Source organism: Chelonus insularis, unplaced genomic scaffold (assembly GCF_013357705.1).
Source record: "Chelonus insularis isolate UGA/USDA-ARS -01 unplaced genomic scaffold, ASM1335770v1 scaffold_303_pilon, whole genome shotgun sequence".
In the NCBI taxonomy this organism is placed as follows: Eukaryota; Metazoa; Arthropoda; class Insecta; order Hymenoptera; family Braconidae; genus Chelonus; species Chelonus insularis.
In genome coordinates, this window is record NW_023276792.1 from 304,180 (window position 1) to 321,326 (window position 17,147).

General features: G+C 33.3%; 1 protein-coding gene across 1 annotated transcript; it reads left to right on the forward strand.

Moving 5' to 3' along the window:
* The first annotated feature begins 9,854 nt into the window (after window positions 1-9,854).
* slou (slouch) lies at window positions 9,855-16,393 on the forward strand. The gene is made up of 2 exons (XM_035094010.1): window positions 9,855-10,769; window positions 15,086-16,393. The coding sequence occupies exons 1-2, from the start codon at window positions 9,884-9,886 to the stop codon at window positions 15,925-15,927; spliced, it is 1,728 nt and encodes a 575-aa protein (XP_034949901.1). The 5' UTR covers window positions 9,855-9,883; the 3' UTR covers window positions 15,928-16,393.
* Window positions 16,394-17,147: the final 754 nt, after the last annotated feature.

Genomic DNA, 17,147 nt, shown 5'->3' on the forward strand with positions numbered 1-17,147 from the left:
AATACATAACATTATTTATTCCTTTAGTCTATTGGGATCAAAATACGTGTGCAAGTTTATGTAAACTATTCGAATTAACCTAGAGTAAATAGAGAATCTGTATTTATAACCGCAGGAGTAGTGTAATCAATCTTGAGTACTGACTTTACTTTGTATTCATTGGATTAGAATACAGAGTTGAGTACAAATAAGTAAAAGACATCGATTAATCTGATTTGTTATCTTTTATAGGGTAACCTCCAAAATGATTACTAAGAAATCATTGTCGTGAATTATTTTCGCTCATGAAAATTGCCATCAAGCGTGGAAAGCATAAGATCAAAGCTCCGTGAGTGAGAAAGGTAGTACAATAAGAGATAAAGAAAGATGAAGAGTAAAATTTATAGTTGCTTGCTAGCTCTGATCTTGCTCACACATTTTCTGACAACCTTTAGTGAATATTTAAATATCATAAAGTATGTTCATCGCTACTTCGATATAAAAAGACAAAAATGAAAATGATACTAATGTTTCTGAAATGATAGTATTATGAATTACTTTCTTTGAAACTTTAAAATAACATTGTCGTATTTGGTAATAAAGATTGAACAAATTGGATGATTTGAAATTAATATTTAGTTTTAGTATTAATATTGTAAAATAAATATATGTCCCCGTCTATGTGTAAATTGACAAACAACTGAATTTGTTGGTAGTAACGCTTGACCGATTTGTTTATGTTTAATTTCTGACTGAGACTAGAGTAGACCAGACATTTCCTCTATCATAAGAGATTTGCCATTTTGATTAATAAACGTTTTAATTCTTTTCTAATATCTCTTGGAGTTTTTATTTCATCATATTTTACATTTAGTGTCAGAAGTGAGTCGTTTTTGCGTCAATTTTACATTTGCATAGTGTAAAATATGTGAATATCTCTATCTATGAATTGATTGACTAACGACGGTTTGTTAGTTAATGACGATTGCTTGACGATTGGATTGTTTATGTAGCAACGAGAGGAGAGTTTGTTTATTTCCGGTTTACGACTAAGACTTGAGCTGACCAGACATTTTTCCTGTCGAGTGGATCTTCCCAAATTGATTAATAAACCTTTCATTGATTTATAATTCTTTTTCGAGTTATTATTTAATCATATTTTACTTATCATTTTTTATTATATCTACATCAATTAACACCCTTATTTAAATGTAAAAGCATTCAGAATATACTTGTCTAATACGAATCGCACACATAAATGGCATTTGGACACAATAAATTCCTTACAAATAAAAAGCCTATTTTTATTTATTCATAGGCTATATAGTAATTTATTTCAATACCTAATCGTGTGTGATAATAAAATAATGACCCCTCAATCAAGTCAATAACAATAATTCATGCATCATTACATACAAAGATTTCAACATCTCAAAACCATCGATTGCCAATAAGTGAGACAAGACTTTAAATACCAATAGAGGAGTAAGAGAGACTGAATCATCTTTTTGATCGTCTGATAGTGGGATCCCCTTACCCCTCATGGGGCCCATCATCTGGATCGGATCGCAGTTAGGGAAAAGGCAAAGCAGGGAATCTTTTAATTTGACGGGCCATAAAGCACGCCCGAATGTTAGTGTCTCTCTCGTTCACTCCAATTTTACCCTAACTCGCCACTGGACCCATAATACGACAGTTGGTGCCTGCTTCATATGAATGATATCCTTGTACCCCTTGGGAGGTCATGGGTAACACCATAGCGTGTCGTATCGTTGCAATAATAATGTGTAAGCGATACTTGCTCACCCGCACTCCTTCCCCTATGTCTAATTCGACATTACTGTGTTATATGTCGCGCTCTAAAGCGCATCGGTGATGCTCAAGTTACGATCATCGTCATATCATAGACGCGTGCGAGGGATCTTTTAACTGCATCATCTAATCACCTCCTTAGGGTCCCATTCGCCCTTTCACACAAGTTTGGGTCAAGTTTCAGTTATTTTTCATCATCTACTTCATTTAATATGTGGCGTACACTTATTAGAAAATATATCATGATTTATTTGTTTTAAAAAGATTCTATAGAAAATATTTGAAAGACTTATAACGATAGAAATATCAATTATGACTAAATTTTAAGTTATTTTTTAAAAATATTTTCTGAAATGTTACTTCACAATTGTGTTTTAAAAATAATAGATGTAATTTGTCGACTGTAAACTTTTTTTAAATCAATATTTAAATAAAATTTGGTATTTATACTTAATAATTATTTATAGAAGTTGTAGGAAAAAAATAAATTTTTTTTTTGAATCTGAATAAAATAGTGAATGAAGTTTTGAGTACAATTTTTTTCTAAAAATAACTCATCTATTTCACTCTCTTTTCTGCTTCACGTTGACAAACTCAATTTCCCCATGTCACGCGTAATTTATGATGATTTTTCACGAGCCAACAAATTAGTTTCAGAGTATATGTCAAGTCTCCAATTTTTTTTTAAAGAAAATTAGTAGTATTCCAGTTGAATGGTTTTTTTAACTTCCTACTTCTCATTATCTTTTTTATAAATTACGAGGTAAATTTCTTATTGACTGGTGTGAGACATTTTTTCATTATTATAACTAAAAAATTTTACATCAAAATTTAGTCAAGATTAATGTAAAAAACTGTCATACGGAAACGATTATGGTGTCGAACCGTTTTTTTGAAGTGTACTATTTTTTTTTTTATATATATTAAAATAAACTAATTTGTAACATTTCAATTCTAATAAGACAATTATTCTATTCAAGATAAACTATGAACATATCGTTAAAAATAATGATGCAGAGAATTCTAGAATAAAGGATTATTTTTTTTTAAGTTTTTTCTCATTTTATTTCAAAATTAAAATAATTAAAGGGATTATTACACTCTATCTGATTAAAAGGAGGTCTGATTACTGGTCTTGAAAAGACAAAAAATATGTTAGCTATCTCAATTTTCATATTGAGCAATCACATTATAAAAGAAAATCGATTCACACGAAAAATAAAGACAATAGAATCGCAAATATATATGTCTATTATGCATTGTACTTCTACGGAAAATTCTCTGAAAATCCACGTAATCAGAACAGTCGATTCGATATCGGGCGCGGTCTCCCCACTTATTTCGCGGCCAATTTTTTCACGTATCTCCATCACGATTTCTCTAAAACCGAGCCCCTCTTTCCAGTCTATTCTCATTCTCCCTCTCATGGTTTCTACCCCTCCTTTTAATTCTCCTCTTTCACCCCTTCGCTGCCCTTCTCGTCGCGTGGATACGTAGGCGAACCACTGTGATACCGTATAATTATCGGATGGCAGGTAACTCGAGCGAGACCGCGGGCGTTTTAATTGGCCAATTATCGTGCCGCGAAATACGTGTACGCGTTCAGATAGGCGTAAAGCTCTGGGGTGGCCAGCTCACCAAGTGGTACGACACTCTACTTCTGACAAATATCTTCATAGCAGAAATGCAGTGAAACTAAAAATACAAAAGAACAAGAGAAAAAAATATTTACGCCAATACTAAATCTATAAATGTATTTTTTTTATTGGCTCGTTGTAGAATATTTGATGCTTTTTATGGAAATATCGTTGCAGCAGAAGTTGTAGATAATTATTAATGTAATTATTTTTAACACAGTTTTCATCAATATGAAATTGAAATAAAAAATATTACTTCAATGATACTCAATTACTAATTTACCTCATTTTTATAAGAATGTTTGCTATACTACTTATTATTAATTAATTATATGATAATTTCAGATACTCATGTCAACATTTCCAATTTAAAATATTTCTTCCTTTATTATTTATTTTAATCATATTTTTCAATTAATCTAAAAAATTTACACCGATAAATATCCTTTAATGTTTTTATAAAATGATAATATTTATATTAAATTTATTTTCAATAAAAGTGCGATTTTTTCATTTAACTATTTCATTTGATTTCAAGAAGTCTAATTTTACACTTTTAATCATAAAAATATTGGTCGATTCATGAATTTTCACACAGTGAAATAATTATTGTCTTTATTGAACCAATTTTGACATTGAAGGAAATTACCTAAACTCATTTAATATTCAATTTTATAGATGCTCTAAATTTTTTTATTCAAGGTTCAATTCTTTTTTTATTTATTTGATGACAAATAGTTTTATTAAAAGAGACGTTAGAGAAGTATTTTCTGAGGATAATTTACAATTTATTTAGCCAATTGAATATTTTTTAAATTAATAAAATAATTTATATCAAATCACTAACAATACAAGTATATATATTCATTTTAGATGGTCTTAGTCACGCTTTTTTGACGTTTCAAACCGAGAAACTACCAAGTGCATGAACGGGTGCAAATTGGTCACGGCTGGTCCGTTCGATCTCCCTTCATCGTCAACCAATACCCCAATCTATCCCTATTTCCTCCGTCATCCTACTGTAGTGTTTATCCCACTGGCTATATAAATTGTCATGTAATCTATATATAGATTGACAACTATTATAAAAGAACCCTCGTCTTTTCTAACATCCATCGTGTCAATTCCAGTTCTACAGGTAGACACTATTATATCTCTTCCTCGATTCAAAATAAATTCACCTGCCTGTGTGCGGATTCAATGCTCGTTTGCTTGGGTTTTTATGCTTCATGGATTCTATGAGATTCAGATACGTGTTTATTTTTATAGAATGGTGCACTTGTATAGGAAAAAAAATCTAGCAATGGAGATATATATATTTATTTGATTTATGAAAAATTTTTGCCTCCATGTAAATATGAAGTTTTTTCTATCAATAACTTCGTGTGTCTGATTTTTGTCTATTTTTTTATATATAGGGGAAAAAAGGGTGAAGTGAAACACTCGAGACAATTGACTAATTTATTAATGCATTTAAAATTATTTACATTAGTTAATATAATGGTTAATTTGTTGATTTACATTTCTTCTTGGTATTCCACTTCACTCTACCTTCCCCTATTTAATTTCAATAATATTTTTGATAACAAACTTTTTGAATTTCTATACTTTTTCGACTCATTGTGATAATATAAACAATTCAATGACGTAAGTAAAGCATAAATAATTCGTAAGGGTGTGAAAATATCATTCCAATAAACAATCCATTCAAACCGTGTAAGACATTGTAGAAAATTCATTTGCTCAAATTGAAAACTATCACACATAGTCACAGTAATAATGTTTGATATTATATTCATTATTTGTTTATTCTTCTCATTGAAAACATTTTTTATTGTAATTATATTTATAATTAGTGATGTTTAAAAAAAAAAATATTGTTGTGGCCTGGATTCGAACCAGGATTTTCAGGTTACCAATGTAGAGTCGTGACCTTATCTAAGACTTTTATTCTTAGAATAAGTTGTTTTATGAAGTCAAGGGAGTCAGATCTTACACAGTTTTTTAAATTCGCGATTAAGAGTCGAGTTTAGAGTCACTTACAGGTAGATAGATTCGTGAACGATAGAGAAATCGTCCACACTCACAGCTCTACAGAGATATTTGTCCTGACGCGTTACCACTTACGCCACCACGACATTAAGATTTGCTGTACTCTTATATGCATGTGAATATGGATTTGATTTAATTTTTTAAATCTTTGAAAAATTGTTTTGTTATGTGAATTAAAATTAGAAATTAATTTTAATTAAAATGTGCATAAAAAAAAATATTGTTGCGGCCTGGGTTTGAACCAGGATTTTCGGGTTACCAATGCAGAGTCGCAAATTTTCGTATCTGTTTACGATCTTACGGTCAATTTTGACGCGCCCTAGAACTTTAATGGTACTGATCAAGCGATCGGGTGGTTCCCTTCATAGAAAATAAGCTAGTCCCTTTCAGACAGTCCACAAGCACAAGTTTCGTCCCCATACTGATAAGTCCCAACAATCACTGATGCTAATTGGTTCTTCACAAATTATATTCAAACGTGGTCCCTTATTGCAATCAGTTTCTTCCGCAGGACTTAGCTTGTTTCATTCAGATTGTCCACAAACACAAGTGTCGCAGCCCTATCTGGAAAGTCCCAACAATTACTGGTGCTAATTGGGGTCCTTCACGAATAATTCTAAACGTGATCTCCCCCTCTAGCGTTTGACTTTAGTTAAAATCACGGAAGCCGTCAGTTAAATTTTCCCTCTAGAACTTTAGCGCCAATGTTGGTCCAAGAACTTCGAGGTAAATTCATTTTTTATTTGTCAAACGACGGTTTAAGAAAAATCGTATTTGTTTGACATATCGAGCGCGACTCTACACTGCATTGTCCCGACACGTTACCACTTACGCTACCGCAACATTAAGGAACTATTAACTATTTTATCTATTTAAGCTATAAAAATATTTAAATAATTTTTTATTTTATTATAAAAACAAATATTATAAGTATAGTAAATTCATATAATTATGACCTAATGAAAATATTTAAAAAAAAAAAATATGAAAAAATTTCTGCCCCCTGGATTCGAATCTAGTTTCTTTCAGCCAAAGAGCGTAAGAAGCCTATAAGGTTTGAAGTGTTACTATGCATTTTTACTCAACATGATCCAACACTTTTTGCGTCACAGTATCGTTAAAAATATGCAGATCATTTGATGTATTTTAATTATAAATGACACAGTGAAATTTTTTTCATTTTTTTGCTTGAATGACGCTTTAAAACCGCGAATTTTAAAAATAAAATTACCATTACCCAAAGGCTTTCAAAAAATTCTTAGAAATTTAAAAAAAAATCTGATTTTGAATCTTTTGATATAAGTTTCTACATTGTTATTTGTCGGTTGTTAGGTTTGATTCTATTTCTGAGAATATAATTGTTTCCCACAGATGTTCGAACTTTATCAGTACATCAAATACAAAATCAAAGTAAACCACAAATACTCTGGTTTCTGATTCTATTTAAAGGTAACGCAGAAGTAATTGTACTTTATGATCGTTCTTCGAAAACTTGCTCAATTAACCAAGATGTACTTGGAACACAAGATATTTAACGTAAAAACGAACTCTTTCAAACACTTTTAATGAAAAAAAACTAATTTTATCTCTTAATTGAATAATTTTTTATTTACTTATTTAGCATAAAAATTTTCTGTTAAACTTCACTACTCGATATCGTATATTCCATAATCCGGATATTCTATAAATATTGATATAAAACATTTATAATGAAAATCATTGTTGTCGAAATTTAAATTGTTGTCAAAAAATGTAAAATAAATCATCGATAAAAATCACTAGAAAACGCTTGTAATAATTTATTTAAAAGCAATTAAAAATAATGTGAAACGCAATCATTTTCACTGAAAGTATTAATTGGAAATCAACATTGAAGGTTTTAGAGAGAAGTGAATAATAAAGGGATTTAACAACTGGTTATTTTATTATTAATAAAATGATCAAATAACAATCTCTGTGACCACGTGATTTAGTTAAACATAATTGAGTGTATCAGATTGGATCCCAATTAATTTTCAAACACTACGTAAAAGTTTAATAACCTCGTGGTTATTTAGCAAGCCACCTAGACTAAACTCCAATTAAATGGCCTATCGATTAGATAATCCAAGCGTTCTATCGAGTTAGCAGCCTGGCACACGAACGAGAAACGAGTCTGTATAACAGATGGGGGCATACAAGGGCACACAGCATCACTCAGCGTGTAATGAGGCGCGAAATAAATTCTCTACTAGAGTGCAAGCATACTCTAAGACTTGCTCTAGACTTCTTTCCCATAGCCCAGTGACCAAGCTATAATTTTTTTATCCTACACTCCATTTAATCTTCCATAACAAATGTTTAAATTGATCTTCAATATTATCCTACTTATATACACCCTCACATCAGAAGCTATTTAAATACATATATAATAATAGTAGTAGTCTTTAAAACTTTTAAGTTACAATGTTTATATTCAGAATCATTAGTAAATTTATTTGCAATACTTTAAGATACATTTTTCTTATTAAGTCAGATTAATTCAGTAGAAAAAACTTATTGTTAATAAATTGTTAAACGAAGTCAAAATTCATTAATTATAAAAAAATTATTGAGTAGAAAAATTTAGTGCAATGGAGTGGTTACATCTTAGTGTAGATTTTTTTGGAGAAACTTCTTTTATTAGATAAAAAAAATAGTATCAATTGATTGCCAATATATTTAATTAAAAGAGACTAAAAATTACCATTAGTACTGGATTTTTGACATATTTCAGAGAACGCTCAGAATAAACTACATTTGCAATGGTTGATATTTTTTTTTATCACTAAAACCAAAATTTTTTTACTACTTTTAAACCCCTGTAAGATTAAAATATTCATCTAATTAATTGTTGTAAAATTTAATACATTCATCATTCCATTATTCTAAAAATATTTCATTTCTTAATTATATTATCATTAATGTGTTTTTCCTTTCTTCAAAAAAAACGCGTTTTAATTTTTATTTATTTAATGATTATTTTAATTTATTAAAATTTTTCAAAAAATTTATAATAAAAATGAATATTTTTTCGAAATAAGATGACTGTTAAGACAATCATCTTTTCTAACTTTTTGTATCAATGCACTAAACTTGAAAAATAGTATTATTTATCTTTGCTCAGGCATATTCAATTATCTGATTAATTAAAACTAACAATCACGAGGAGAATGATTTTAGTTGTAATGTGGAAACCTGGTATTCAAATAAATTATGAATAACATCAGCACGTTGAAATTCAATAGAGTTAAATTTCTCACAATTCTCTTCACTTACATAATCATATTATCTCATAATGAAGTACGATAACATGGCAAATATGTCTTACAAACCCCGAGAATTAATTTAAATCCCTGCCAGACTTAATTCCCTAACAATCTCAAGAGATTTAGTAAAGTGAACACACACAGTGTATGAGACAGTCCTCAGCTCGTTCGATTTTAGCTTCCAGAGTGTATACCTATAGGGATGATGATGGTCGACGACGTGAAACGCCAGTTGCCCGGCAATTACCTAAATGGTCGAGTAAACAATATCCGCTACGATTTTCGAGGAATATGTATAGTGTATAGACCGTGTACCTTCTATATGATGCAGGGAGGTTCACCTCACGTATACATGCATCTCTCATTTCGCGTGGTTTTGTCTGTCTCTCTAGCTTATTGCATCCCGTTCATTGCTCTGTCCTTTTATCGCGTACGCAAGGTAGTGGTGGTAACTACGGTGGCTAAATCAAAGACAAACCACTTTAGGTCGTCCAATTGCTAGCATTAGGTTGGAAAGTGAGGGAATATATAGAGGGGATTGTGTACATACTTAAGTATCTTCACGAATGATAATGACTGCAACGACTTTACTCTTTGCTTGTGTGCATCCTTGTCTTCAATGTGCAAGCATGCATCAGTAAAACTCAGAGAAACAACGCACAAAGTATCTCACGCGTGTGCATTAACTGCGCAGCTCATCTCGCGTTTGGAGCCGACGACTTCTGGATGCTGCCATTGGTGGATGTTGAAGTATTTTGGAGCAGTCGCGTTTTAGTCCCGCCTATCTGAGGCGTAACACACCCTTCTGTATGCTCCCTCTTGACTACAGCTAGATCCAAGGTTTAATAATACTACGATATACACACCTATTCCGGCACTATGGCTCTCTATACGCGGGATATCAAACGGACAACATCTTCGTCAAGTATGACACTCATCAGTCGTGTGCTCTGTCTTGTCACTTATGTGTTTTCATATTAATAGTGATAGTGAGTGATTTTATTGGTGAGAACGTTTGCTAATAATAAATATCTATTAGTTTGTTATAATTATTTTCAATTGGTCAATAAAATGCTCAAGTGTTGGAGGTAATGGAATAGTATCTTCCGCGTGGCAATGTGGAAGATGCAAGAGGCGCGAACATTGTCACCACTTGTGGAAGGCTCAGTGTCTCGTTTGGGTGAGGAATTGAATTTACGTGCGGTTGTTACGCACGACAAGCGTAAAGTTTTATTACATATGAGGACAGGAGACCCATTTGTTGGATTTGATCAGCAAATGCGGCAAGCTAGTGCACCCGTAGCTTCGCCTGTCTCAGAGACTAGTGCGATGGATGAAGACATTGAAGAAACGCGAGAAAAAAATGGTCTTGAGACAGTTGATAGGCCTGATGATGATGAAGATGATGAAGAGGAGCCTGAGGAGGATGAAAATATTCAAGATGTGAATCGAAATCGGACTTTAGTGAGAGAAGATGATGAAGATGATGACGAAGCTCATGAGAGAAATGGAAATTATGACGATGAAGATGTTGAGGTCGATGTGTGTCGAGAAGCTGAAAGCAATCCTAGTAGTCCAGTTGATCTAACTGCTTCTTCTAGAACGATAAGTGCTAATGAACAATTTCTTAATCCTTTTGCAAATCGTGCGGTTGGATTGCATGCCTTATCGTGTATTCAATCCAGTGGTGGTAATAGTGCTGTTCATGGTGCAAGTGCTAATGGTGTCAGCCATCATACAGCGACGGCTCCTTCTTACCTTCCTGGACATGCAACTGGATCTATGACTGGATCTATTTGTAATCCAGGAACTCATTTATCAAGAATGAGTAATGCAATGGGTAGTTGTTTAACGAACACTTCACCAACTGTTCAAAATAGCAAACGTGGACTTGCTTTCTCAGTTGAAAATATTCTTGATCCTAATAAGTTCACTGGAGGACGAGTAATTCATGAGAGAATTACGTGTAGAAGACGACAAAGAACTGGAAGTGTACAGGAAGGTAATTCATTTTTATTCTTCTTCTTCAATTAATAAAAATATTTTGTTCCTAATCTCTATTTTGAGATAAATAAGCTAAAATTTTATTGAGATGAAAAGATGTAAGTTTGAAAATATAAATAAATTATAGCTGCTACTGCTTTGGTATTCAAATGATTAAGGAGAAAAAAAAATTAATTGTTTTATGCACATTCCTATTGGAGAGTAAATTTAATTGTCTAGAAATCTCGACAATAATTTTGTTTCTTAGATGATGCCAAGTTTGTTTGGCAGCTTCTAAAAGGTCAGTCTGTTTGAACATCGACTACAATTCACTCTCAATTAACGCCGACACTAATAAATACGCATAACGTCGTTCGTAAATTCTGATACTTTTGCTCGTAATGGTTTTTGCAAAGCGTCCGACGGGGGACACTCAAGCTCTTGCTAATTATTTTATTCTCGCTGTAATCTCTTGTCTTCTCATCTATTCCCAGCTTGTGCGGTCGAAAACGTCGTCATCCTGTTCTATATTTAGATTCACTCAGAAGAGTATCATTTTTTTCTCTCCTAAAAATGTCAAAAAGAGAGACAGGAATATCTACAAAACGATTTATATGTAATAAAAAGCGTGAAAATTATACAGGAAGCTATAGATTTTGTTTTAGGGGAAATATATGAGCTTCATAAAAATACAATGAATCGGTTCTGATGATTAACGATCCGTATGTGAGAGCAACTCACCAAAACAAAAAATAATAATGGATCAAATACAACCACGCACGCGCTCGTGTTCCACTTTATTTAATGCACGTGAATATCCATGAAATTTGTCATTAATTTCGATATTTTTTCATCCAGAAACAAGTGTATATTATGTTATGAGTAATTCTTCAATTTTTTTTTATATTCGTTAATTAACAAATTGCTTAGGAAACATATTTTACTAATTTTTGTTTCAGTTAAAATTAATATACTATTTTATTAAGAGAACCGTGTTAAAAAAACTTTAATTTTTATAGAAAAAATAAAGATTTCGTCGAGTAATTTTGTAATTCGTCTAAGACTGTAAAAATATTTTTAAATTCTGATAGCAAACGAATAAATACTCAATTAGCATCTAAATCAAATTCTCAGTATTCAAAAAACAATCCCCTCAATTTTCTTGTATTTCTGAAGCCGAACAACAAAGCGAGAGGGGTAAAATGGTCTGGTGATGGGGGTAAACTGTCGGAGCGTGACAAATTGCTCTGCTAATCTGCGTTAACCAGTCTTTGAGCCCCGTCATCATTGGCTCTATTCCGATACGGGACATCGAGGATCCACTTGAGATATCAAACTCTTTTCCAGCCACTATTTTCCTCCACTTGTAACGACCATTCTCACTTTCCTTCTTTTTTTGAAGTAACAAAAGAGCTGTAGGAGCCAAATCGAAAACAGAAAATAAAAATAAAATGAAAAGATCGATCACTTGAGAGGTGAAATGAAATTCGGAGATTGCAGAATCAATTGTCCATCAATCTTGTCCAGTCTCAGTAGCATTCCTCGTTAAAACGACATCAGACTATCGACAAATCGTCTAAATCCGTCTCTCTGCTCTCACAAGTTTTTTTCTCCCCTCCCGGACGACGTCACGGCTGAAGGAATAATATCGTTGGTTGTTATGATAATCGCACGGCATCGCGTCGCATCGCGCCAAGCCGCCCAGAAAATTGGCTCTTCTGCATCACAATGACGCCCTCGCCTGCTCTCTTACCCCTGTTGCCGTACTTCTTGTTCCGTCTTTCCCCTCGGACCAATACAATCAGGGGCAGATTTGTTGAACGTGCGAAACCGCCAGCATTTCTGCTTCCTCTTATTCACTATATTGCTCTATCCTCCTTCTATCTGACCCTTCGTCTTTCAGTAAAAATCTCTAATTACCGCCTCGACCCTCTAGTATCACAGTCGATGAGCAAAAAAAGCTCTTGCAACGTCGATGAGGGGAAATCAATTATCCAACTTTTTGCTAATTTACGCGGCTGATTTTTTCTGTGAGCAACGACACCAGGTTATTCATTACAGCTTTGTCAAGTTGCCAAGTTAATTAAAAAGACAAAAAATGATATATTACAAAGAGGAAAATAAAAGCAGAAAATTTTCTAAATGATATCGTCAAGTGAAGCAGCAAAAGAGCAGTCATAAAAAAAGAAAAATCGTTTTTCGCTCGTTACTTCAAATCACAACGTGACCACGTCGAGCAAGACAAATCGTTTCGACGACTCGAGTGAACGGTTTGCACGAGCGTGTAGATGAGACCAAGAAAAACGAAAAAATCGAGGGTCACCAGCAACGTTTCCTAGTCCCAAGTGTACCCTTAAATTTAGAGGATCCATAAAAAAGCTCACGCTTCAGTACTCACCGACGAACCTTTTCTCGCGCATATCCCATTTTTTTCTCGTGTGTCCTTGCTTTTCTTGCCATTTAGACAAATTCCTTGGGACGTCAAGATGCGTCATGGATAGATCTTATTCGCTGTATCTCATCTTTCTTACCATCCTCCAGGGATAATTTTGAGCGACACTGATAACAACCTCCTATAGGGGGAACTGGAAGACCTTCTGGAAGCAAAAATACCCTCCTAGGAATCATAAAAACAAGCCTGAAAACAAATAATAAACATGAATTACACAATTCAATTAGTCCAGTATCATGAAATGTTCAATGAATTAAATCGTTAATTAATTAATGATAATAAGAAATAAAGTTTCCGATAAAATAAATTACATTTTCTCTTTAATTAGTAAATGTAATTTCACTAATTAAATTCCAATGATAAATAAAGTTTTGTTGACATATAAGATGGATGAATAATTAAATAAATCCAAATGAACACAAGTTTACATTAAAAGGTTTCATTTTATTACACTTTCCAAATTTCTCTCAAATAAAATCGTACATTATCAATGAGCCCACTGATAAAAAAGTCTAAAACTTGGTTCAAGTAACTTCTATCTCGAGATGTATCTAGAAAAATAGAATTGAATGAAGCTGGAAACCTACAGAAATCCTACTTTATTTGAAAATTCAAAAAAGTGAACTTAAGCTGGAATGTGGATTACGTGTTGGAAATGACTGAGAATCAATTGAAATAGTCCCTCAGAGCAATGATGTATTTTTTTCCTGGCCTGAATGTGGATAGGTGGAAACCGATATACGGTATTCGTGAAGTGATTCGTATAAAAAGAGAAGAAAAAACATATATATAGTCGATGGGTAAAAGAGAAAGAGAAACGAGGTCTGCAAGAACGATCGCGCGTTAACGAGATACAAATCCCATTACGGCGTAAACCTTCTCGATCCGTCGCCCCCTACGGACTTGCAACCCCCGCGCTCTCGCGGGCCACGAGCCACACCAATTCGGATCAACTTTTTATCTCACTCAGTCCCTCGTACTTTGTGGCTCACACTATCTCTTATTCGCTTAGTTTGTCGCACGATCCATCGTCCCGGGCGCCAATTCTCTCCCTACTGTTCAGTTCAGAGCCAGGGAATATCTGTCCCCGGGACATCTGCGCGCTGATTGAATCTCCAATCTCCTCTCTCTCATTGAGCGAACGATTGGCCGGACGAACGGGCCGGTCGGTCGACTAGCCGTCGGCTCTTTGCTTCACAATACTCTCTCATCTCTATTGCCAAACTATCGCAAGCTGTTTTCCAATAAAAATCAACCGATCATTTCATTCATCCATCATTAATAGTTGGTGTTCAACTAATTCATCTGCTCCGTTTTAAAAACTATTTCATTGCGAGAAATATGTTTTCAATTGAACTTTACTCTCAAAATAAAAGATGTAATTTTTTCAAATGGTCTAGCTTGAAGAATTTCACATGTCTCATTTTCGAACCCTCTCAGGACCCAGATGTTCAGAATATTACGGATACACTATTAAATAAAAATAAAGTGAAAGAAGACGATCTGATTATTTAAATAAGATTTTATTTGGGGTGTTAAGGGTAACACATTTTCGACATTCTTCGCTCTTTTAGCACCACTCTAATCTATAACATAGAGAAGTTGTATTGATTTTATTTTAAACTCGTATGTAAGAGAAATATTTTTTTATGTTAATTTAAATTATTGAACTTCAACAATGCACTTAATGTGTTTTAATATAACATCACCCATTTAATTACTACTGTAGTCACTATTAATGCACACGAACATACTTGAAAAGTGACTAGAATGTTAATCAAATGAGTGTCGTCATTTTAAAACACTTTAAGTACATTGAACTAAAGCACTTCCAAATTTGAAATTTGCAGTAAAGTATTTTTAAAAATGACTGTTTGTTATAGATGGAGATTCAAGTGGAGAGTTTGCTTCAGGAAGTGGTCAAGAAGATGAAGGAGTTCATGACCACGTGGAGGAAATGGAGGAAGAGCCTGACGATGAAGATGAAGATGATGAAGACGTGGAGATGCAGGGAGTTGACCAAGGTCGAGAAACTCCAACAGTAACTAGAGATACTTCATCAACGGGATCAAATGGTAGTAAAAAACGCCAATCCTCATCATCATCTTCATCATCAGGAGGGGGACAGAACCACCAATCTTGTCAAAGTCAATCATCTCAAAATGGAGGAAATAATTCTAATTCAGCTGGAGGCAAACCTCGAAGAGCACGAACAGCTTTCACATATGAGCAACTTGTAGCTTTAGAAAATAAATTTAAAACAACGAGATACCTTTCTGTTTGTGAACGGCTAAATCTGGCACTTTCTTTGTCATTAACTGAAACTCAAGTGAAGATTTGGTTCCAGAATAGAAGAACAAAGTGGAAAAAACAGAATCCTGGTCTTGATGTCAATAGTCCAACTGTACCAACTACTCCCCCACATCCATCACCTTATGCTCCAGCATTTCTTTTTGCGACACATCCTCACAGTCATCCACATTCCCATTCACATCCACATCAACATCCTCATGCCCATGTTCATCACGCTGCACCGCCACCACCGCCTCCTCCAGGTTATTATCATCATCCTGCAGCTCCTTATCCACCCACGGGTCCAACATTCTTTGGTCATCATCTTGCTACTCCAGTTTCAGCGCCTACACCTGTTTCATCATCGACACCTACCACCACTGGTCTATCTCTATCTTCACATGCCCATGCACATGCCCATCCGCACGCGTAGCGTCCTCCGTAAATTGTTAAATCCTTCCCAATAACATGTCATTATAGCAGAACTCTTGTACAATGAGTTTAATCGATCCTCTCGTCTCTTGTATGCGATGGACAAGCACGAGACATTTGGTACCTGGCTTTCTATCCACTCCATTCTAATCCTAACACTTCTGTTTATTCCCTGATTACCTACGTTTCTGCAGAATCAACATCCAATCCTTACTGTAACATACGTAGATCATCAATCGCTTCTGGGTAAGCGAAAAAGACTTAAGTCAAATGTGGAAATTTATAGACAAGCTGATGTAGACATCAAGTTTTATTCAATGACAAAAAAACTGATGGTGAGAATGATATGTGCAAAAATAAAATTATACAAAGTGTGATAAGTGATATTGATAAGAGATTTACGTAGCTGATATATTTGAAGATGAATGTTTTGAGTATGTGAATTGTCACATTCGAGATCTGTAAAATAAATGCCATACGTAATGCTTGTAAATAATTAATTATAAATATCTGATAAATATTAATCAAATTAACCAAGTCTCCTATTTCCTAGTCGATTTATGATGGTTAATTATTTTTTTAGACTTTTATTTCTAGATTATTTATTTGACATTTCATTTTGTATATTTAAAAAAACCTTTTCAAGAAGAATGAGACGAACAAAGGATAATAATCATTAAAATTCACCGGATGGTGATAAATATTTTTCGCTTTGAGGTCACGCAACCTTAGCATGAGGTCCTTCATGCTCTGCTCACGTTTTACAATCAAGTATCTGTCTCACGAGCCAAAGTGGCTACGTCAAATTGACAGAAAATTGTCCGCAACTTGCTTTGATGATTAAATTAGACACTATTAAGTCTTTCATTATTATTATTATTCATAGCACTTGCAATAAATATTCATGTCATTTAATTATCAGAAGTCTTTTTAATTGGAAGCAAATATAAGAATTTTATTTATTGTTTTTTGTTAGCGGAGAAAAATTGAATCGTTTATATAAATATAATTAATGATGGGAAAAAAATAAAAATTGACATAACGACTATTTATAAGTTTAGAAAAATTATTTTTAAAAATAAATGATTAATTCTTGTCAAAATTGTTGCCTTTTTTTTAATGTTTCTATGTAAAAAAAAATCATCATGCACCACTGTAAATATTGTATATAATTTTAATTTGAATTATTTGATAGTTATTAATATAAAAATCCGAATGAGT

Coding starts and splice junctions, on each gene's coding strand:
- slou (XM_035094010.1), top strand. CDS start 9,884: ATGTGGAAGATGCAAGAGGCGCGAACATTGTCACCACTTGTGGAAGGC. Junction 10,770..15,085: donor AACTGGAAGTGTACAGGAAG/GTAATTCATTTT, acceptor TGTTTGTTATAG/ATGGAGATTCAAGTGGAGAG.